Source organism: Gymnoscopelus braueri (assembly GCF_963280865.1).
Source record: "Gymnoscopelus braueri genome assembly, chromosome: 14".
Taxonomy (NCBI): Eukaryota; Metazoa; Chordata; class Actinopteri; order Myctophiformes; family Myctophidae; genus Gymnoscopelus; species Gymnoscopelus braueri.
Window position 1 is genome coordinate 31,914,753 of NC_137619.1, and position 23,387 is coordinate 31,938,139.

Below are 23,387 nucleotides of genomic sequence, written 5' to 3' on the forward strand. Positions count from 1 at the left end.
ACGGCAGTCACTGGGACTATGACAGGGAAAATGGGGGGAATTTGCCTTGACTAAAATAGGCTTTGTGCATAGCTGTAGTCTCAGGTTTTCAGAAAGTGGCATATACCGGTTTCCTGTTCTGGTTACTTTTCCCATAGCTTCGTTTTATAGGCTCGGCAGCAGTTTTGAACCGGAAACACATGCTGTGTGATACCTTCACGTGTTTCCAGTACAAATCGCCGAGCCAGTCTAACCCATCTATGGAAAAACGAACCGAAATAAGAAATAGGTATGCCACTTTCGGAAAACCCAGGACTACAGTTAAAACACTGACAGACCCTATTAGGGAGAATATTGAAAATAACAAAAACATCAGATACAACAGAGTAAGAACAGTACTCCATCTGTGGTAAAAAAAATTATAAATATATATATACCGTATATACTTACTTGATATATATAACATGTACAGTGAGTACATTTGTTTTATTTTTGTCCAGATACAGACAGATACATAATATACTGTTTACATACTCTACACACACACACACACACACACACACACACACACACACACACACACACACACACACACACACACACACACACACACACACACACACACACACACACGCACACGCACCTGGAGTCATGCTCTGCAGGATACCAGAGAGTGCACCGCGATGGTTAATCCCTGCTCCACAGCCTCAGGCTGCGTAAGGCAGCGTAAGCCCCTCTCTCCTCCCTGCTATCACCTGCCTATTTACTGCCGCGCCATCCCTCCGGCCCTTTCAGCCACTCTCCCTCTCTTCCCCTCTCTCCTCTCCCTCTCCATCGGCTAATCCTCTTTAAGTACATTACCTGCTAATATATCCAGTCAGAAGGTATAAAAGCCCGGCTATCTCTTTACTGCCATCGGCAGTACGCTAAATAGGCCATTAATGCAGGACAGCAAACAGAAAGGGAAGGGGGGGGGGGGGGTGTATCACTGCTTTGACCCTAAATACCATCCAGATAGGTCTTCGAGTGGCTGTCAGAGGCAGGCCGTGTTCTTGGGTCGCAGGGACCCAAGGGGAAGGGGAGGAGAAAGGTGGGGGATGTGCAGTCAGAAAGCAGGGTTCTTGAATTGCCTGAGATTCCGGTTGGCCTTAAGTGCTGCTGGTGAAGTTTCCAAAGATCAAATGTTTTCAGTGTGCTGTTTGCAAGGAAATTGTTGTGAATGTGTCCAGAGAAAAATACAGAGTCAAGGTCTGAAAACTGGGGGTTGCTCTGGCGAGTAAATAGTGCGTTGGTCATTTCTTGTTCTTAGCAACGTGTACAGGGAGTAGTGAGTACAGCGGGTAGGTGATCAGTGCTTCCTCAAGGACACTTTATTGGGACACATGACACTTACACATGGCAATTGTACTGCACCTGTGACCTTTCAATAGCTACAGGGCAAGGCAAGTTTATGTTTACTGTATAGCAAAGTGCTTTACAAAAGGCATAAAAGGGTGTAGGCTACAGGTCTCCACCAGGTCAGATTATCATTGTTATTGGGTGAAAAATGTGGGGATCAAACAATGGTGCCGGAGATTAGCTGTCCACAGACAGAATAACACACACATACATGGACGGACGGACGGACGGACGGACGGACGGACGGACGGACGGACGGACGGACGGACGGACGGACGGACGGACGGACGGACAGGGGGCAAAACATACTCTCTCGCCATGTCTTTCGGCCTGGTGGAGACAATCAAGTTGATGGTTATTCTGAGTCATAGTGACATGCCTGTATGGGCTTATCAGGTTTGTTTATGGTTATGTCTGAGTCAGAGTGATGTGGCCGTATTCCTGCCTATATATGGGCCTATTGTTTATGGTTATGATGTGGCTGTGGTCACCGGTTAAGACAATTTTAATATACTGTAGGATTCTGGGCTTCCTTTTTGCCTACAAACAGGGTTTGTTGAGAAAGTTCCAAAAGGACCCTTTTAAAGGGTCCTTTTGGAACTTTCTCTACAAACCCTTTAAGTAGGCTACATTACCTGCTAACAAACAAAACTCACAGAGTAAATACTATACCCTATAGTTATGAAGGTACTTGAAATGAATCAGAATCAAGTGATCAACTATTCACAACTTAAAATTCAACATTTTGCATCAAAAGAAACATGTCGTTGCTGTTGGGCAGAAACCTTGTATCTCCATTATTTTTATTAATGCCCTATTTCATCATACAAGAGTGTCACACAAAAGTAGTGAAAATAGCAGATCTACAGGCTCCCAACTCGCTGATCAACCTTGTTGATCGGCTATTTTCACTATTTTCAAATGTTTTTAAAATAAATAAATAAAAGGAACGGTGATGGACATCCAAGGTTTCCACCCGACAGCGATGAAGTGTTGATTAAAGCTACACTCTGTAAGTTTTATATCCTGTTTTAAAGAGAGGTAATTACAATTTTAACACCCAGGATTCTAACCGCAGTCTCCCACATGAGAAACAAAATATCTACCACTCCTTCAAGAGGGAATACGGCTTATGAGCTACAGGCAGGGTTACTTGTCCACTAGTATGCATGTGCCCTAATGGAAGAGTAGGAAGACCACTTCCAAGCACTGCAGATGTGCTAGTTATATTGTATCACTCTTGTATTACTCTTCCATACATATTGATTATAACGTTCTATTCATTAGAATAAGTTCTGGAGTAGTAGTCAGAGTTGGCACGAGTCTCAGATCCTCTGGATGTTTATTCCAGCTACAGCTAGTGTGACATAATAACTGAACACTGTCTCATCATGTCTGGGAACAGTTTGAAGACTGGACTTCTTGAGGGTTCATAATGTAAAAGCAAGTCAGAGATGTATTTAAAATAATCTGACTTACTGAAAGCCAGTGCAGAGATCTAAGAATTGGTGTTACGTGTTCAGCTTTCTTGGATCTAGTTAGAACTCTTAGCAGCCGTCTTGTTCTGAATGAGCTGTACAGTAGTTGTCTTCTTGGTGGAGATCAGAGAGAGAGAGGACCATTATTCTGATGGAGATAAAGGCATGGATAGAGCTTTCACATTTCTCATTTGGACATGAATACTCTAATTCCAGCTGCATTTTAAAAGATGATGACTGGCTGACTTTATTGACTTGGTTGGGAGGGTGGGAGGGTTTTGACGCCAAGACGGCGTCCAGCTTCCTCGCTGTACCCGCTTTTCCCACCCCCTTGATGGATCCCACCTTCCTCAACAGCCTGTTTAGATTGTTAGTGTCCCCCACGTTGTTGTGACCCCCCCCCCCCCCCCAGCACGCAATTCCAAAGAAAAGCATACTGGCCATAACAGACTGGAAGAAAGAACATCTGCAACATCCTGCACACGCCAAAGGACCTTATTATATACGCAAATAAAGCTTGGTAAACTTTAGAGATCATTGATACAGATAACAGTATGGTTTTGTCTCTGTTCATTTTTACAGCAGGTTAACCTGAGCATAGTGGCCTGACCTGATAAAGTTCACTTGTTGACTTGGCCTCATGGTGGTACAGGTGTTCATTTGACTGCTTATGGAGTGCCACTGACATTGTCTTAATGAGAGAACCCTAATGTGTCTAAGGTGTTGACAGCTCTGACAGCTCACCACTTCAACACACCACTATTCACTTCATAGGTCTGGAGTCTTTACTGAGAGTAGAGAGTGCCCTCCTTTGGTTCAAACAGGACATTGTATCCTTAAGACCTGGATGTGCTACAATAAATGGATTCCCTGCCGATTTTCCTGTCACTGTGACTGTGGAGTGTGGACTACATGAACATTTTTGAAAATGACTAAAGGTTGATGACATGAATAAAGCACAATATAAAGCATCAAGCATCCGGGATGTATGCAAAGTAAAGCCGCTTCAGCACCCTCTGGTACACCAGTGCTTCTCAACCTTTTCAAGCCGTGACCCCCCCAAATAATCATATTTGAACTGGGGACGCCCCACCCTGACAAGCATGTGGAATGCAGGAGTTGAGGCATTACATTTAGTTTGACTCGGTTCCACAGATAAATATTGTGAAAATAGCCGATCTACAAGCTCACAATGCCTAGCTCACAATGCGATAATTTGGCCAATGTTTGACCAGTTTTTATACTATAGTTTGTTGATTACTTTTAATGCAGTAATGGTATTTTTTTTAGAAATAGGTTTACATTGCCAAAGTGTCAAATAAAAACATAAAAAAAATAAGCATTGTATGTATAATTAAAGGGAATTAGGCAATAGGCTAATGTGTAGACAGCTTGCTTACAAAACAAAACAAAAAGCTTTTTGGGACAAAAAGCAGCAGTTTCTCAATGTGGTTAAAGGTATGCTCTCGCAGAGTAGGCTAGTTTTATGTCCGAGGTTACTCATTACAGAACTCCGTGCAGGAATATACATAATAATAAAAATAATAATAATATTAGTAGTAGTTCTGATTAATTCCATCCTTACAATGTGACAGAAGAAGGATTTACATCCTTCTTCTGTCACAACAGCTCACAGATCTTGCTTCTGTGTTTGCACATTGTTGTTCTTCACCCACACTGCACATGGTCTGCTGTCCATATTATATCTATTTCGTAGGCTACTTCAAAGTAATCTGATCAGTCTATCAGCATATTCCATCCACTAGATGGAGGCACCGCATCACTCTTGGCAACGATAAGTAGCCTTTCTGAGCCTATCCATGATAAATAGATAGAAAGCACCTTGCAGTGTTGGATCTGTCTGTCTGTCTGTCTGTCTGTCTGTCTGTCTGTCTGTCTGTCTGTCTGTCTGTCTTCTTTCCTTCGATCCTTCCTCTCACTTCCCTCCTTGATTTATTGATTGCCGAATGCGACAAAAAAAAAGTGGTTTATTTATTTCCATTTTATTTTCACACTTATATAGCCATTTAAAACCATTGATCTTAATGAATTGAATACACAGGACCACAATGGAAACAAGCCCCTAGAGCCTTTTGTGTTATACCTTTAACAATCATTGTAAACCGTACCTCTGTACATATTGCAAACTGTTAATAAAGTATTCAATCAAAATGGTCTGACACAGGGTTCATCGCCATACCGGCTTGTGGTGGACATTGGACACCACTGAAGAAAACCTGGAGACTGACATTCAGTAATTGGATCAAAATAACCTAATAGCATTATTAGCCTTGGATCAAGACTGTCATAGATGTGTTTTATCGAGTCTGACTTTTACTTATATCATGCAAATGTCAAAATCGATATAATACATACATCTGTATTGACCCAAGGCGAGAGGAACATTATAATAAAAACTAAATCAAAACTTTGCCACAGACAAGGTCATGTCTTGCCACGGACACATTTATCCGTATATGGACATATTGATTCACACACCGATGACGGAGGAAACCATGCAAGGCACCAACCTGCTCATCGGGAGCAATTAATTCAATGTCTTGCTCAAGGACACTTCGGCACTAACTCTGGGGGAGCCTGGGATTGAACTGGAAACCGCAAACCGGCCACTCTACCCCTGAGCCACTGCCACCCCCTGACCTGACACACAAGTTGTATGTCACATTTTATATGTGTGCTCAAACAGAAACGGCCACTGCGATCATAGCGAGTGTATCGCGTCTCCTAGGACAGTTGTCAGAGAGGAACAGGGGATAAGTAGCATCCGTCCACCCGCTGTCAGCTGGTTGGCTGGCTGTGACAATGGTTCTGCAGCAGTGTCGCTTTGGAAAGTTAACAAAGCGCTGTGGGAATAGTCCAACAAAAGGGACTAGAACAGAACATGCAGACAGAAAGGCAGACAGCCTTTGATGAAAGCATTTGAAAAAGAAATTGTATTTATTATTTATTTCTCAATTCAAGCTGTCAAGGCTTTGAAAATATCCCAGGGATGCAAATAGCCTAATAATTACTGCAAGGGTCAGGTAATATTTACTTGTGCGTGTTCGTCTGTGTGTGTGTGTGTGTGTGTGTGTGTGTGTGTGTGTGTGTGTGTGTGTGTGTGTGTGTGTGTGTGTGTGTGTGTGTGTGTGTGTGTGTGTGTGTGTGTGTGTGTGTGTGTGTGTGTGTGTGTGTGTGTGTGTGTGTGTGCGTGCGTGCGTGCGTGCGTGCGTGCGTGCGTGCGTGCGTGCGTGCGTGCGTGCTTGTGCAAAGTGGTCGACTACTGATGGTCTCATCCTGTGCTTTCCTCATAGAGTTATAATATGGCTTCCCTACCTGTCCAGATGTCCCTGCTGTGCTGTCAGTGTAATCAGCCACCTGTGCTAATTGACCAGTGTTAGTTCACATGTGTCCTCTGTCCTGTTCTCCCTGTTCCTTTGTCACATCCTAAGCAACTTGCTGCTTTGTCCTGTCTTGGCCTTTTATTTTGTGAGCGCCGCCTCAGAATTAATTCTGCCTGCCTCAGTGTGTTTGACCTTTTCGCCAGTCACTACATTTTGGATTTAAGCCTGTCCCACTTGACTAGGTTGCTCAGGAATGAGCCTCTGAAATTGCTCTGCCTCCATTATTGTCTGCATATGGGTCTTATTCTCCATGGACACATCCACAAACAAGTGGTCGGTTACCAGCTTGGATACTACTACGGGGCAACATGCAATATTATCCTGTTGAGACTGAATAAAATGTGCAGAATGGTAACTCCATTTCCTGGATATGAACCATCTTTTTGGAGTATGGGAAGTGATGAGGGCATCAGAGATACGAAACACATGAACGCCAGATTAATCTGCAACTCATGTCACATGTCAGTTTACCTGTCAACAAATGCAGCCACCATTGTGGCTTGAGAGCCACAATGGTAAACAGTCCTGTGGGAGCCAGTAAGATGACAATAGCTGCACAGAAGTCAAGAAGATGACTACAGAATGGTAGGCCCCCTGTTTTTCTGTGTGCTTGTCACTGCTTGTGCTATGCTGTGAATAGGCCAGCCCAGGGGTCTTTAGGCCAAGGACCCCTTACCCGAGAGAGAGATGAAGCAGGGACCCCCGCTATATATTGTATAAAATTGTGTTGCAGATTAAACTTTTTCATAGATTTAATAGATAGCTTCATCATACACTTGTTTGACAGCACTCATCAGTGTGTGTTGGATTCATGTTCATGTGTATATTCAGACATTTAACCACATAAAGTCATAAACCGTCAATACTTAGTAAACTTGACGTTTCACTCTGTACTTAGTCTGCAGATTTCTCCCTCTAAACCAAACCGTGTTGCTAAAAATAGCTGATCACGACGCCTCTCGCGCTGAGAGGTGTTGTGAGCTTGTAGATCTGCTATTTTTGGCTAAAGTTCTCATCAGAATAGGAATGCTAGGGTTCAAGTGGTTAATGTAATAAAAATTATCCTATCACACAAAGATTTGGCGGCCCCCCTGTAGTAACTCTGAGGACCCCCTAGGGATCCTGGATCCCCTGTTGAAGACCCCTGGCCTAGCCTATTTGGATTGCTCTGTTGCTGTTGTATGGGGCCCACATTCTGGGTGGCAACAAATCATGTTCTCATGGTACAAAATGGTACATGGCAAATCCAGAGAATCGCCCCTGCTGTAGTAGGTTTTGAGTTGTGACAGGATGGCTGTTGTATTTGGTTTAACATGGTTGGCTGAGTGACAACACCTCTTTGTGTGTGTATGCCTGTTGGTCAGCGGGAGGTTAATGCCTTCTTAATGATTTATCAAGCTATAGATGTGTGGATGTTTTGAGGTTTTGACATAACATGCCGTACATTGGGTTAATTCAGACTTGCTCTTTGTTTCTCTCATTTTATCCCCTACAAGTGGGTCAGTCTATTATGATTTAGCACTGAACTTGGCACTAGCATGTTATTAGAAAATAGTGTGTGTTGCGAGTGGTGGGCTGTTCTACAAAGTGTAGCCAAAGGGCAACGGGAAGTCTATGACCAAATAACTTTCATGGAAGATGTGTCAGACAATTGTTTGGTGCATTGCAACCAGTGGTGGAAAGTAACAAAGTACATTTACTGAAGTAGGCCTACTGTACTTTTTACAAGTTCTATCTAGACAGTGTGCGGTACCTTTTTCTTTAATTTGTTATCAGAGATCCCCTTCTGAGCATTTACACCTTTTTGGTTGTCCTACACACCTGTATGTATACAGATCTGTCTGTCTGTCTGTCTATCTGTCTGTCTGTCTGTCTGTCTGTCTGTCTGTCTGTCTGTCTGTCTGTCTGTCTGTCTGTCTGTCTGTCTGTCTGTCTGTCTGTCTGTCTGTCTGTCTGTCTGTCTGTCTGTCTGTCTGTCTGTCTATCTATCTATCTATCTATCTATCTATCTATCTATCTATCTATCTATCTATCTATCTATCTATCTATCTATCTATCTATCTGTCTGTCTGTCTGTCTGTCTGTCTGTCTGTCTGTCTGTCTGTCTGTCTGTCTGTCTGTCTGTCTGTCTGTCTGTCTGTCTGTCTGTCTGTCTGTCTGTCTGTCTGTCTGTCTGTCTGTCTGTCTGTCTGTCTGTCTGTCTGTCTGTCTGTCTGTCTGTCTGTCTGTCTGTCTGTCTGTCTGTCTGTCTGTCTGTCTGTCGTGTCTGTCTGTCTGTCTGTGTCAGTATACTGTATATAAAATGTGATATGTATTTAAGAGGAAAACTATGCATTGAGGCTATTTTAATAACTAGGCTGCAGCAGACTCCTACTGTACACATAACACAATCGTCCTGGTCCAGCTGCGAATCTGTGCCAATGAGGAAGGAAACACTCGGTGCCTCTTTATATAATCGTCCCTATGTGAACAGAAATTAATTGCTTCCATTCTTGATTTGTCAGTGTGCTTATCTGGTTGTGTTGTACTTGCAGCTGTTATGCTTATCTTGGTTTGGTTAAATGTGTGATGTCTGAAGTTTTTGTTCACAACTCCATATGGTGTGTGTGTGTGTGTGTGTGTGTGTGTGTGTGTGTGTGTGTGTGTGTGTGTGTGTGTGTGTGTGTGGGGGGGGGGGGGCTGACTCCCGGCCTGAATATCGTCTCATTCCGGCCCTGCTGACTACTGGATTGGATACTAAATGCAAAGCATCTTTATTATAGTTTGGGGATCTTTGTCATTACCTATCTCCACCAGGAGAGAGACAATCCCTATGAATTGTAGGTTTAATGACGGATCATTATTCTATACCGCTATACCACTGACACCACTGTTTGCGTGGACTTTCCATTTCCAGGTTTCATTAGGAAGCATTTCATAATCTCCTAATTTGATTGAGAGAGAGAAGGTCAGTCTGATGATGGTAACTTTGTTTGAAGTGTAAACATTCATATTCTTGTTATTTAAAAGTCACTAGCAGCAACCAATGACGGCGAACCAATAACGGCCAACCAGCCAATGAAAGTAGAAGACATGGAACCAGAGCAGCAGACTGGCTATGCATACAGAAGCAAGAGGGCTGTGTGAGCACAAACAAATAAAGGCTAATGTGGAGAGACAGCCTCTGAAATTGTGCATAAGCCGGTTGGGGCTGCGTCAACCAGGCGTGCGTTCATTCGGCCACAGGCATGAGTCCCCATTCCCATGCACATACAGTACAGTACATGTGCACATGCTCAGAGATACATTAATCACACTTGCATGTCCGTATGACTATACTAGTGAGGACACTCCACTGACTTACAGTATTTATTGACCACAAAGCTTGACCCTAACAACTCTAATCTTGTTAGCCTTGTAATAATGCAAATCCCTATTGATTGTATAGGATTTTCAGAGTAAAACAAAATATGTCTGTCTGTCTGATTTTGATTACACTTTTGGCAGTGTCATTTCAGCAAATGATACTATAGTTGACCATTTCTTTTTTAACAGCTTTGTTTTCATGCCTCTCTCCATGGTGCTGAATAAGCACATTGCCAGCCACCAGATAGAGTGATGGCGGTGGATACATGGTTACCAGAGTGAAGCAGGCGCAAAATATTTAGATTAATCATCCTAAATAAGAATGAATAGAGAGAGACTATATCAGTTAAAGATCTAGCGCCAGTTTCTGTTGTTTTGTGTCATCTAGAGATTCTAGAGACTATATTTTAGAGACCACTCAATGTGGTTAAAATGTGCTAGAATTTGTATTGTGTTTTCTCACAATTTGAATCTCAACAGAGAGTCATCACACATGCAGTACCGGCACCACCTTTGCTCCTCACGTCTTTAACATACTGTATTTTGAGTTGGCTGAATTCTGATCCCCACATGGTCTCTCCGTCTTGTATTTCCCACTACCGTGACATCTCCCCCTCAAATTATCATGCTTGAGGATCACAGGGTTACAAACAAACAATAAGTGACATACTGAATATAGTGTTGCCTTAGCACTCCCACTTAACCCATCACACATAAACATAACATTTGCTAACTTAAACAGACAGTCCTGTGCTCAACAGCTTAACTCTCTTTTCTTTCACTTGTGTGGACTGGATGGATGATTTCTTATTTTTAAATTCTGGAGATTACTGTCCATTTAACAGGTACTGTTCATTATTCTTGTCTTTGATTGATTGACTGAATATTTTATTGACGTTTTTTTCAAGTACAGGCCTGGCTTTTTCACTTTCTTCTGTGGACTACAACTATGAACACCGCTACTGGCTTGGTTATGGTGTTACGGTACTCAACAACTGAACTATATTAAGCTGATCTGATCTGTTTACCATTTTGCCCTGGTTGCTTTACACTACAGGCTCATCGGGTTCTGAGAATGATGCATAGGTAGATTACATGACTAATCCTTAGTCAACCCAGAGCCAAACAACTCATTATTAGGCTAGTCGGCGATGACAGCCTACTGTGAACCATTGAAGGTCGCTGTTTTCTGCTGTGTTTTGATTCCTTTGCGCCTGGATAAAATCCAGTGCCTCCTCTGCCATGAATTCTACCATAACATCCCTAGCAACCGTGTATAGCAGCTGAATTTGATTTGAGCTGTACCAGCCCATATGGCATATCATCCTCTCTGTCCTTTTGGGACGGCAGTGACTCAGGTGATAGAGTGGCCATCTGCGGATTGGGAATCGTAACATTAGCGGTACAGTCCCCGGCTTCTTCAGGCTTCGTGTTGAGGTTTCTCTGAGCAAGAAATGGATCCTCTAATTGCTCCTTGTGCGCTCCCCAGGGATTGCACACTGCTCCTAATAGGATGGTTCTAGTGCATAGAAGTAATCTCCCCATGGGGATCACTACAAACACACTTTTTATCACTCCCCTGTCCCACGGCAAGTAAAGGCTGGATACTGTATGTGATAAAATGCAATACTACGTAAATGTATGTGAGCATAATTAACATGCACAGGGAGTAGTGGCCCACAAGATCTAGCCAGCAACACCATTTGTGTATATATATATATAATGTAAAGAAAAAGAAAAAAAAATGATAATTGTATGCGTTTTTAAATTTGCATTATTTCTGAATTTGGGGCTTGTTTTCTCAATGCATTTGCTTTCGCATTTTAAGCATGATCGACCTTGTAGCACTGTACCAGGGCTCTGCATAATGCACAAACAACAGGGACATTACAAAACACAGCTTACTAAAGTAGATGTTCACATGAAATATAGAGTGAGTGGAAAAAATACTCTATCCAGGCTGGCCTCAAGGTTAGATTAATATCTTTAGTTCAGAATCATATCTTCACTGAACATGATGGCCTTAGGATCGTGAGTCATGCTCAAGTCCCACCACCCTTCCTCCTGTGAAGTGATCCTATATGTTGGCTGACTTTCATACTGTGTCTCTGGGAGAATGCCTTAAGGAAATTACCAAGGGATTCAGCTATCAGATGGGCAGAGATGCTCCAAAGATATAACACGTGCATCGGTCCCTGTGGATTCTTAAATGCCATCTTACATAAGGGATCATCATTATACTCTAAAGGTGACACAGCGGAGAAAGAGCTGGCATTTGGTGGTAGTTCATAGGCGACTTCCAAATGGACTTAGGAGAAGAGAAATCCAATGTGAGCGACAGTACTTGAAGCTGTAAGGACGATGATGCCTGATTTGCTTCTTTTTTTTTTATCCACTATAGTGCGGCAATTGAAGAACATGTGTTCTCTGTAATTTATCATGTACGATATAGTAAGAAATAACTATACTGAACAAATGTTGACAGTGAATATATTACTGGAATCAGATGGCAGATTTATCTATTTATATCTTCAGTTGATGGTCAGTGTTTTACATCACTGAGCTATATTGGAACGAGATGTAAGCCTCAGCACACTCTAACTAGAAATACATGAATGATTAAAACACAACTCTCTACAAAGCCATTTTTCTATTTTCTTTGAGGGCAAGCTGTCATTAATAATCAGCACCAGCGCATACTATCCTACTGTCCACTACTATACTACTGTCCACTGATATATATAGAAGATGATGAGCTTTATTATCCCGTCATTGTGTAGAACCTGATATCTAAAGCTGTGGACCTCTTCCCTCACACCATGAAAACTGCAAAGTTCTGGTGAAAGAAAATCCCAAAGAAAGATGGATTAATCTTATGTGGAATTAATTAAAAACCCTCCACAGCCACTTGGCCCTATGACTCACCCCCCACCCCATAACAAAGAGATTGTGGTATTGCTGGCCAGTGGAGAAATCTCTTCCAATAAATTACCATACATAGATCATATCGATGCTTTTAATTTTGGCCCTGGGCCTAATCTGATTTAAATGATTTTCCTGTGAGTTTCAACTTTTCCACACCAACTGTGATTTCTCTCACTGAGCATGTTAATTGAAATTTTAAACAGACGCTCGTGTGTATGGTGGTCTGTGACAGTGATAAGTGAGTCTATTCTGTAATCACAGTGTGGTCAAGCCGAGGAGGAAATGTTGAAGTGTAAAATATATAGCCGTATGGGAATCATACTGTATTACTGAAAATTTGGTCTGGTCATAATACCTCACAAGGAAAGGTTGATTCCACAGTGCACGTTTTGTCTCTCACTCAAGTTCTTTTCAACTTAAAGTAGCTGCTTAGACATGAAAAACTATTATTTATTAATATATTTTTAATTTATGCATCTCTCTTCATCTCCCTCACACAAGCACATGTACTGTCTGCACACATATAACAGTGATGAAGTTTGGATAGTGACTCCGGGATGGAAGCATAGCCTTCAGACATATCTGAAGTATTTGCAGAAATATTAGCAGCCAAGGCCTGTTTCATATGCTACTTTAAAGTCATACTTGGTGTTGGTTTACAGCTGCTTGGAAACCAGGTATTAGAATCTACCATTTATTTCCACAAGGAGACATCAAGTGTTTGTTTGGTGTGCTTGTGGTAATTCCTCCCACTTCATAAATAGAGGCATGGATAAGGACTTCATCCTCTTCATCTCCAAACTCCTTCAGCTTGATTGAGTGTTTAAGTGTTTACCATATTAAATTATACGTAGCCTGCGAGTTAGTTCTGGCAGCATACACTCGAGAGAGATTCTATGGGGCTGTTTACAGCGTCATGCAGACCCATACAGTACGTCATACTCTGACGTGGCAGTCAGCTGTCCAATCGGGCGGGTTATTTAAGCTCACCTTCATCTGTGTTCTGTCTGCTTTGTGTTTCATAGGTGTTGTCATGCAGCGTTTACTCCCACCACCACCCCAGCACCACCAGTGGGCTCTGCTATTGGTTCTGTTCCCCATGGGGGGTTGTTATGTATATATATCTCCCTGCTCTTAAAGGTTAATGATGGTTGTCTTAATTATGCTGAGCAGGGAGAAAAATTTTGCGGAGCCTGAACGCCAAAATAAAATATATTACATCCACTCTTGTATTCTCATTCTATAATATTGTTTCATATATTTGGTCTGTAATATTGGTTCTATAACGAAAAACATCACATGGATGCACCTGGGACGTATCATCAGTGTTGTAGCCTGGGGTCATAGGATGTTTCGGGTCTCGCAACATACACCCTCCCCCAGGTGACCCAGCCAAGGTTGATCAAGCCTCGACTTACGTCCCAGTAGCTACCCACGGTCAGTCCTATAGGGCAAGACAGGGCCACTCAGTCCGCTTCTCCGGAAATACTCTGCCGGGACTCGGGGAGGCTCTGGCACGTGGAGGGACTAGGCTCTGTGGGTTGACTCCTGGCCGGGCTCCTCCTTCGTCTCACCAGGTCCAGGACCTGAGCGTTGCACCAGACTCCCCTGCTCCAAACATTTCATTCTGGTGTGATGGTGTCTTGGCCCGTGATGGTACTGCAATGACCACCATGACCCGTGGTGGTACTGCAGGCTCCCTTGCGTCTTACTTGAATGGTCCTCCCAAAGGCCTCACCGTGGATTTGTTGGGCTTCTTCCTCACGGAAGACACAGACTGGGGCGCCAACCCAAACTGCTCCCGGATGCCGTCTAGATTCCGGCTGTCACCCGACTCTCCGGTGGTCACCAGTCTATTCCTGGTTGTCACGTAGTCTATAAATTCCTATGAGCCACTATAAATAGAATAACTATAACGAAAAACATCACATGGATGCACCTGGGACGTATCATCAGTGTTGTAGCCTGGGGTCATAGGATGTTTCGGGTCTCGCAACATACACCCTCCCCCAGGTGACCCAGCCAAGGTTGATCAAGCCTCGACTTACGTCCCAGTAGCTACCCACGGTCAGTCCTATAGGGCAAGACAGGGCCACTCAGTCCGCTTCTCCGGAAATACTCTGCCGGGACTCGGGGAGGCTCTGGCACGTGGAGGGACTAGGCTCTGTGGGTTGACTCCTGGCCGGGCTCCTCCTTCGTCTCACCAGGTCCAGGACCTGAGCGTTGCACCAGACTCCCCTGCTCCAAACATTTCATTCTGGTGTGATGGTGTCTTGGCCCGTGATGGTACTGCAATGACCACCATGACCCGTGGTGGTACTGCAGGCTCCCTTGCGTCTTACTTGAATGGTCCTCCCAAAGGCCTCACCGTGGATTTGTTCAATCTATTCGTGAGTTATCTGACAGAACTTGTAATAACCTTCAAAGTAAGCTTTTTTTTTTCTTTCTTCTTACTGATTAGGATTATGGTGCTTAAGCATTGACATGAAAGTAAGTTCATGGATAGATTTTGATCTAATTTGTTATATAATATTATGAATAATGCAACATAATGTCATTTGTTTCTTTCTTTGTATAGAATCATATCATGGCAATCAAGTACTGAGTGCATTATGCATATTCATAGCACTTTGTTCTTCTATTGAGCAGTGTGGGACTGGGGAAATGTGGAAAATGTGGTTTACAAGTAGGTGCATGTCAAGAATAAGTAATTGTGAGGAGAACCCTGTGTTTGCCTTAACAGTTCCCCTGATAGCCCCGGAAAAGTAGACTAAATTGACTTTCAAATTCTTAAGATTGTCTAAACAATGTGGCATCAACTGTGTTGTGCACAGTGAAATAATCAGTGTTCATTCATCCATTTGTAACTCAGAGAGTGTGCAGAACAGCAGATGTAACCAAGTGGACACATAACGGTCAATTTGGTTTCATTTACACTCAGGATGTTAACCCGAGGAAAATGCCCATTCAAATGTCTTTCAATCAACTATTTTCTAGTTGTCATATTCTGACTGCTGAAAATAGGGCAAAATTTGAATTTTCAACTCCGCAGAGTAATATTGCAGTACTAATTCACAGCTGAATGTGCCGTCTGCAGTGAAAAGTAGGTCTGGTTAATGGACTATAAGGACTTAGCCCAGATCTCAGACAGGTGGAGTAACTAGCGTGATGCATTACGCTACTCATGCAGTCAGGGATGCCACACAGAACAATGTGACCAAGTCAAAGCTGCTCATTGTAAATGATCTCACACAGAGAAGTAGAGTATAGTTCTCTATAATTCACACACAGACAGTTTTCAGGTCACAGGCCATGGTAGGCAGCATAGTAGAGAGATGTTCTAAGATGAGCTAGAGGCAGTCGTGGAAAAAGTACTGAATTTTTTTTACTTAAGTAAAAGTTTCAATACTGCAATGTTGAATCACTACTGTATGTTACAAGTAAAAGTCTGGTCATCAAAATGTACTTGAGTAAAAGTACAAAAGTAATGGCATGAAAATATACTTGAAGTACCAAAAGTAAAAATACTCATTGTGCAGAATGTCACCGTTTCACAAGGTATCGTATGTAGAAAATTGATTAGTCTTTTGAAAATAGCCGAAGCTCACAACCGTCGCGATGCGACGTGTTGTGAGCTTGTAGATCAGTTATTTTCAAATAGCCAAAGTCATGTATGTTTTTTTTATAATAATTCAAATCTACAAAGTAACTATAGTAACGACAATTTTCAAATACTTGTAGTGGAGTTAAAGTACAATATTTGCCTCTGAGATGTGGTGGAGTAGAAGTAAATGTATTGAAAATACCCAAGTAAAGTCAAAAGTACTTCAAAATTGTACTTGAGTACGGTACTTGAGTAAATGTACTTAGTTACTTTCCACCACCGACTAGAGGAGGCTGTAAACTGTGCTTTTTTGTGTGTGCTGGGGGAGATGGTTCTGTTCTGTGCACTGGACCATAGTAATTTGGATGGGAACAAGTCAAGCATCAGTAGCCTAAATGAGAAAAGAAAGCTGTGTGTGTGTGTGTGTGTGTGTGTGTGTGTGTGTGTGTGTGTGTGTGTGTGTGTGTGTGTGTGTGTGTGTGTGTGTGTGTGTGTGTGTGTGTGTGTGTGTGTGTGTCACTGTATTTGAGAAAGAACTAAAACATTTGCCTCTTAAGAAATGTAGCTATATGGCAATAGCTATGCTTAACAATTGCAATATTTAGGCTACTTATGGCATTTCTCACCATTCAAAGACATTGTGAAATGTAAAAACTAAAGTAGGCCTACAGAAGAATGCAAAAAAAAACAGCAATATTCATTGTCAAATAAAAAACTCTTTAGACAACTTTTAATTTTGATGTTGATATTTTTAATAGAATGTTGTCTGTGATACTTCCAGGACATGTCCAAATGTGGGCTATTACCTCAATTAAATGCTATTGTTGTTCAGCGTGACGTCTGAGACGTCAGTCTAGCACCTGCATCCACGCAATCGCGCCTGTTTCTATTTTTATCCAATTGTCTATTTTTGGCTTTACTTGGAGTGCCAAATGCGTGTGCATGCATGAGCGTATGTCGCACTGATAGGCTCAAGCGACACGAGTACAAGCAGAGAGAGAGACCCAGAGCGTGGGACACAGACACACACATCTGTGTGCGTTTGCAAAGCTGTCCATCAATTCAATGCGCAATTGCGCAACGCTTTGCGAGCATGGCAGATCCCAGGGTTGCTTGAAAATCCACCGCATAGCTTCACATCCTGCCTTGCCCTTCTTTCAAGCCGATTTCCTAATTGCATTTACGATTAATGTGATCACAAACTGGATGCTTTTCCTGCTGCCAAGTCATGGACGCTGTCTTGGGGACGCCACCGTGCCATCAGTTGAAACTTGGAGTGACAATGCATTGGATCTCTATATGTTGTTGTAACTGGAGTGTACGATGCTACTTCACAGAGAGGCTGATATAGCGATCAGAAGTCTGGCTATTCTGAGAAGGACGCCACCAGCGCACCAGGTAATCGGAAGACTCGCCCCTAAACACGCTCGCCCCCGTTTCTTTTCACGGACCGCTTGCCCCCATCAGTTCTTGTATTTGTTTTGCTAAGGATAAGGTTAGAAATAAGTTTAGGGTTACGCATAGTTTTACTGAGGTTACATTTAGGAATAAAGTTAGGGTTTTGGCACCGTTTTACCGAGGTTACGTTTGGGAACAACTCAGGTTAGGTTTAGGCATATAGTTTACTGAAGTTACATTTAGGAATAACCTGGTGGCTACCGTTCCGAGGTCGCTGGATTTGCCCCGGGGGCGACTGTGTTTTGGGGCGAGCGTTTGGGCATACCACCTGCACCACCATGCTGCACTGGGCGGCGGACATCGCCGCCTCCGTGCTGGTCGCGGGGATCATCGCGGTGTCGCTGCTGTCCAACGTGGTGGTGCTGATCTGCTTCCTCTACAACCCGCAGATCAGGAAACAAGTGCCGGGGCTTTTCATCCTCAACCTGACGCTTTGCAACCTGTTGCTGAGCGTGTCCAACATGCCGCTGACTCTGGCCGGGATCATAACCGCGGGCCACCCCGGAGGCGGCGCCCTGTGTCAGATCGTGGGGTTCCTCGACACTTTCCTCACCACGAACTCCATGCTCAGCATGGCGGCGCTGAGCATCGACAGGTGGGTGGCCGTGGTGTTCCCGCTGAGCTACCACTCCCGGATACGGCACCGGGACGCGGTGCTGGCGCTGGGCTACACGTGGATCCACTCGCTGTGCTTCTCGGCGGTGGCCGCCTGCCTCTCCTGGGTCGGCTACCATCACCTGTACGCGTCGTGCACGCTGTGCAACGCGAGAGCGGCGGCGGCCGGCGCCAGGACGCAGTACACCGTCTTCACGGTGCTCTTGCACTCCCTCACGTTCCTGCTCACACTGGTCGTGTTGTGCGTAACGTACCTCAAAGTGCTGCAAGTGGCGAGGTTCCACTGCAGACGCATCGACGTGATCACCATGCAGACGCTGGTGCTCCTCGTGGACATTCATCCCAGGTATAGCTACAGTAGCTATGTTTCGTGGCATGGCATTCATACAGTATCTGAGATGTTTGACTGTAAACTTAATTTCAGTGCCCCGAGTTTGGTCCAACTTTGTAAAGAATGCGTTGTAAGCACATTGCAGCATGTTAAAGGACAAGTCCGGACTAAAATAACATATAGCCTTTTTTTCTACTTATATTGATCCCAAATGACTGGCCATGGGTCGTCTATTTGCAGATTTGCCCCTGTCGTCCAGTTTCCCCAGCAGAACCCATAGCATAGAGTGGAGCCCTTAAGCATATCTCTACTTAAAGGGCAAGACCACTTTGGTAGAGGTTTGGGTTGTGTAGTTGCCTTACCATGATCTAACTCCAAAGGTGGACAAGAAATCAAAAATAATTGCTCCATTGATTTGAAATTGATAATTCAAAATGTGCTCCAAATAGCTTATGTAGATAAATGCTTATGGAATCTGCCAGAGGTGTGTTCTACGATTTTTCTGAGGGCATACTATAATTATTTCCTCCCATATGCATGGCACGTGCACACGCGCGCTTCTGTACGCACGTGTGTGGTCTCCAAATGAAATAACCCTCTATTGTTGAGTAGTTAATGTATGAATTTCTTCAAAACTCCAACGGCTAGTGGTCATTATCACCTCAAGACAATAATCACACACAAGCCTTCACCTCAGACGCCACATTATCACATGAAAAAAGGCTATTTGAAGTTTTGAACTGAAGTTTAGATTCTTGCTGCCCCCAGCCCCTCCTCCTGCGTATCACCTACACTTTCTCGGTAGGTTTTGGATGGCTACGCTTGGCTACGAAAATGTTCTGCAGGTCACACTACATAGCGTATACGATAGAACACACCACTGGGCTCTGCTCTATGCTATGGGTTCTGCTGGGGAAACTGGATGACGGGGGCAATTCTGCAAATAGACCCTATTGCCATCATTTGGGATCAATATAAGTAGGAAAAAAGGTTGTATGTTATTTTAGTCCGGACTTGTCCTTTAAGCTTGCTTGCACTGGACTTTTTGGTCCAGTGTGGTCTTTTTCTGTTGAATTTCTGCCTCGAAGAACAAAAGGACTGTCTTTCTTGATAAATGTGGTTTGCTTGAGACACAAACGACTATTATGTGAGTCAAGTTGGCTTTGGAATCAAATGTGCCATCCCTGAGCTAGGGGTAGGTCTAATCACGAAATAATACTCCTTTCCTTTCCCCAAATTATGTAACAATAATTTTTTTTACCTAGGGGTGAAATTAAACGGTAATTGCAGAATTGAAAATGAATCTAATACAATTTTATGAATCGAATAATTGGTTCAGTGTTACTGCCAAGTAAAAATTGCTGATGCTATTTATAACTTCACCAAACTACTGTATGAATGCCTGTCTTTGTTAGTTTGTCCATAGGTCTATTTTAATGAAAGGTTATGTTTCAGACTGCTGGGTGGATGAGCATTAAGCAATCTCAACATGTAGCCTAGTATGTTTGGGTTCAGATAACTTTGATGCTTGTACCATCATTTTGTATTTGATTACCGTATTACCTTAAATCAGAGATTTCAAAAAATAATAATAAATAAATACATTGAAACTCATTCATGATGAAAATAGTAAAAAATGCAGTGTAGTTGCAGTGGTAAAACAAAAATAGCCAGAGATGATTCATTCTGGAACATTCCACCTTTCCTCATTTGATCTCCCACTGATCCTGATGTGTTAAATTGTGTCAAGCTTGTGAAAGTTATCATCATACACATTACACACATTGTTATGTGTCATCAAGGAATAGCAACTCTCCCAGTCACCAGATTCATACTTTGTCGTATGACAGTGAGTGTATAATTTAGGCCAGAGGTCTTCAACAGGTGGTCTTTGACCCATAGGGGTCCTCAGAGTTACTAAAGGGGGACCGGCAAATCTTTGTGTGATAGGATTTTTTTTTTTACATTAACCACTTGAACCCTAGCATCCCTATTCTGAGGGGAACATTAGCCGAAAATAGTCGTTCTACAAGCTCACAACGCCTTGCAAGCATGAGGCGTTGTGAGCATCAGCTGTTTTCGGCAAAGTGGTTTGGTGTAGAGGGAAAAAGGAGTAAACCAAGTACAGAGCCAAAGGTCAAGTTTACTAAGTATTGAGGGTTTAAGTGGTTAAATGTCTGAAATAAACAAAAACCATACACCAAAACACTGATAGTCAAGCTATCTATGAAATCTATGTAAAAGTTTAATCTGCAACACGATTTTATACGTACAATATGTGGGTGGGGGGTCTCTGCTTCATCTCTCTCCAAGGGGTCCTTGGCCTGAAAAACGTTGAAGACCCCTGATTTAGGCATTATGTTATCCATCTGCCAATGTTGATTTGGTGTCAATTAACGTTTTGGACAATCAATCAGCATGCTTGTTATCTGCATGTCAAAGGGATGGTCTTTCAGATGTGCACCTCACACCCGATAGCGTCCAGGGCACCGCCGTGTTTCCCCATCTGTCACCCCCTCATCTTCATCTTCACCTTCATCTGAATGACACCCGACTGTACCCCTGCCCGTAACCTCTGGGTAGATAACGGTGCACACGTGTCGTTTTGGCAGTGTTCGGCAGAAATGCCTGGATCAACAGAGGCGGAGGAGACAGCGAGCCACAAAGAAGATCAGCACATTCATTGGCACTTTTGTGGTGTGCTTCACCCCATATGTCATCACAAGGTGAGGTGAGCAGACGTCTGCTGCGACAAGGTTGTTTTTGTGGGGTGTGTGTGTGTGTGTGTGTGTGTATTTGCTTGAACATTTAGAGTGTACTTTATCCCTTGATTAATCAAGAGTTTACGTGTCATTTTAAATGAACTCTGTATACTCACCCGGTATTTTAGTTTGTGGAACAAATGATTGGGATTGATGATTTTGTTCAAGAGGTAGAATAGCCCTCTTCAGTAATTCTTTATGGATATTATCGTGGCCATTGCTCAGCAAGACTGATGATATTTATTGCCAGTCACATCTCATCATAATCATCAGGAGGTTTAATTGCATCCTCTTCGTAATGAGATAGCTTGTTAGTTCATGCAGATTTCCCCTCCCTGATAGTGAGCCTTGGCAAATGAAGAAAGAGAAACGGAGAGAAACAGTGGGAGGGAGGGGGGGGGGGTGAGTCAGAGGTTATAGTGGTGACTCATATCAGTATTCCCCATAGTAGAAGTGTAAACATGTCACAATTTATTAGATTACCGATATGAAAATGTCAGATTATGAGAGTTTGTGTTCTCATCAGAGCCAGGGGTTCCTATTTGGCTCAAGAGCAAGCAAAGTTATTGTAAGAACAGTGTCCCCAAGTGCCTGGATGTACTCTAGTTGTATTGCAAAGAATGTAGGAACTATCATGAATTAATGCTCCCTTAAAGGTGTATTTCACTTTCAAAAAAACTTTTGGTGATTTTATCGTCTACTCAGGCTTTTGTGAACACCCCAGACAGTTTTTAAGTTGCTTGATTCAATATTTAGATATTAGATATTCATTTTATCAGACACGTCCCCTTCCTATACAAACCCATTGTAACTTCAAACTCCATTTTTAACATGTTAGATTCATCAAAAACACCCGTCCTTGGTTCTGGTGACTCATACCGCCCCCCTAATACGCGAGGGGGCCGTGTTTTTTCAATTACTTTTTTCATTTATTTTAAATATTTTTTGGGGAAAATGAAAAAAATAAAATACAATAAAAAAAATAATAATAATAAATGAAAACAATTTCGGAAAAACACGGCCCCCTCACGCATTAGGAGGGCAGGGTGAGTCACCAGAACCAACCAAGTGTTTTTGATTAATCTAACATGGTTAAAATGCAGTTTGAAGTTACAATGGGTTTGTATAGGAAGGGGGCGTGTCTGATACAATGAATATCAAATATCTAAATACTGAATCGAGCAACTTAAAAACTGTCTGGGGGGCTCACAAAGGCTTGAGTAGATGATAAAATCACCAAAAGTTTTTTTGAAAGTGAAATATCCCTTTAAACAGGGCTGTGACATTTCAGTGAAGTGAAATATTGTTATTTTCAACATCAAGACTTTGGGGTTTCCTTTTGCTTTCGTTTCCATTCTACCCTACACTGATAAGTGATGATTCATTTCACGCATGGCGCATGGAGTATGATGTATTGTCTTTCTATCTTTTGTATGGGGGCAGAATCGTCGAACTCTTCTCCTCTGGGACCATAAGCCCTCACTGGGGTGTGCTGACGAAATGTTTGGCCTACAGCAAGGCAGCGAGCGACCCGTTTGTCTACTCCCTACTGCGTCACCAATACAGGAAGACCTGTAGCCAGCTCGCTAACAAGGTGCTGAAGAGGAGCCCGTTAAACTCTGCCTCTCGTAGGGTGGAGAACGGTACAGCGAAGAACGACACCAACCCCGCCGCTTACACCAACGCAACTATCACCAACGCAACTATCACCAACCCAGCTATCGCCAACCCAGCAATCGCCAACCCAAATGTCACCAACCCAGCTATCACCAACCCAAATATCACCAACCCTACTATCACTGATCACCCACTTTCCAACGAGTCACCTGTCCAGTGAAGAGACATTAAGGTACATTACACAGTAAGATCCAGTTAAAATGGACTCGTGCTGTAAGTAATTTCTACACTGAGTTAAATGAACATTCCTGACTTTACCCTGTACCCTGCCAATTTTCCAGCCCAGTTGACCACTAACAGGATATTTATCATGGGGTCAGGACATATTCTAGTAAGCTGCCATAATTGTAATTTTGTGCTTACGGGATGTTGACCTGTAACAGAGTGGAAAATCGTCAGTTAATTTAACTC

At 43.0% G+C, this 23,387-nt stretch overlaps 1 protein-coding gene across 1 annotated transcript; it reads left to right on the top strand.

Annotated features, from left to right (window-relative positions):
• Nucleotides 1-17,869: 17,869 nt before the first annotated feature.
• On the top strand, nt 17,870-23,136 carry LOC308100594 (G-protein coupled receptor 26-like; the record flags this gene model as incomplete). The annotated part of the gene is made up of 3 exons (XM_080449662.1): nt 17,870-18,552; nt 21,150-21,263; nt 22,743-23,136. 3 exons carry the CDS (start codon nt 17,870-17,872, stop codon nt 23,134-23,136), a joined length of 1,191 nt encoding a protein of 396 aa, XP_080305788.1.
• Nucleotides 23,137-23,387: the final 251 nt, after the last annotated feature.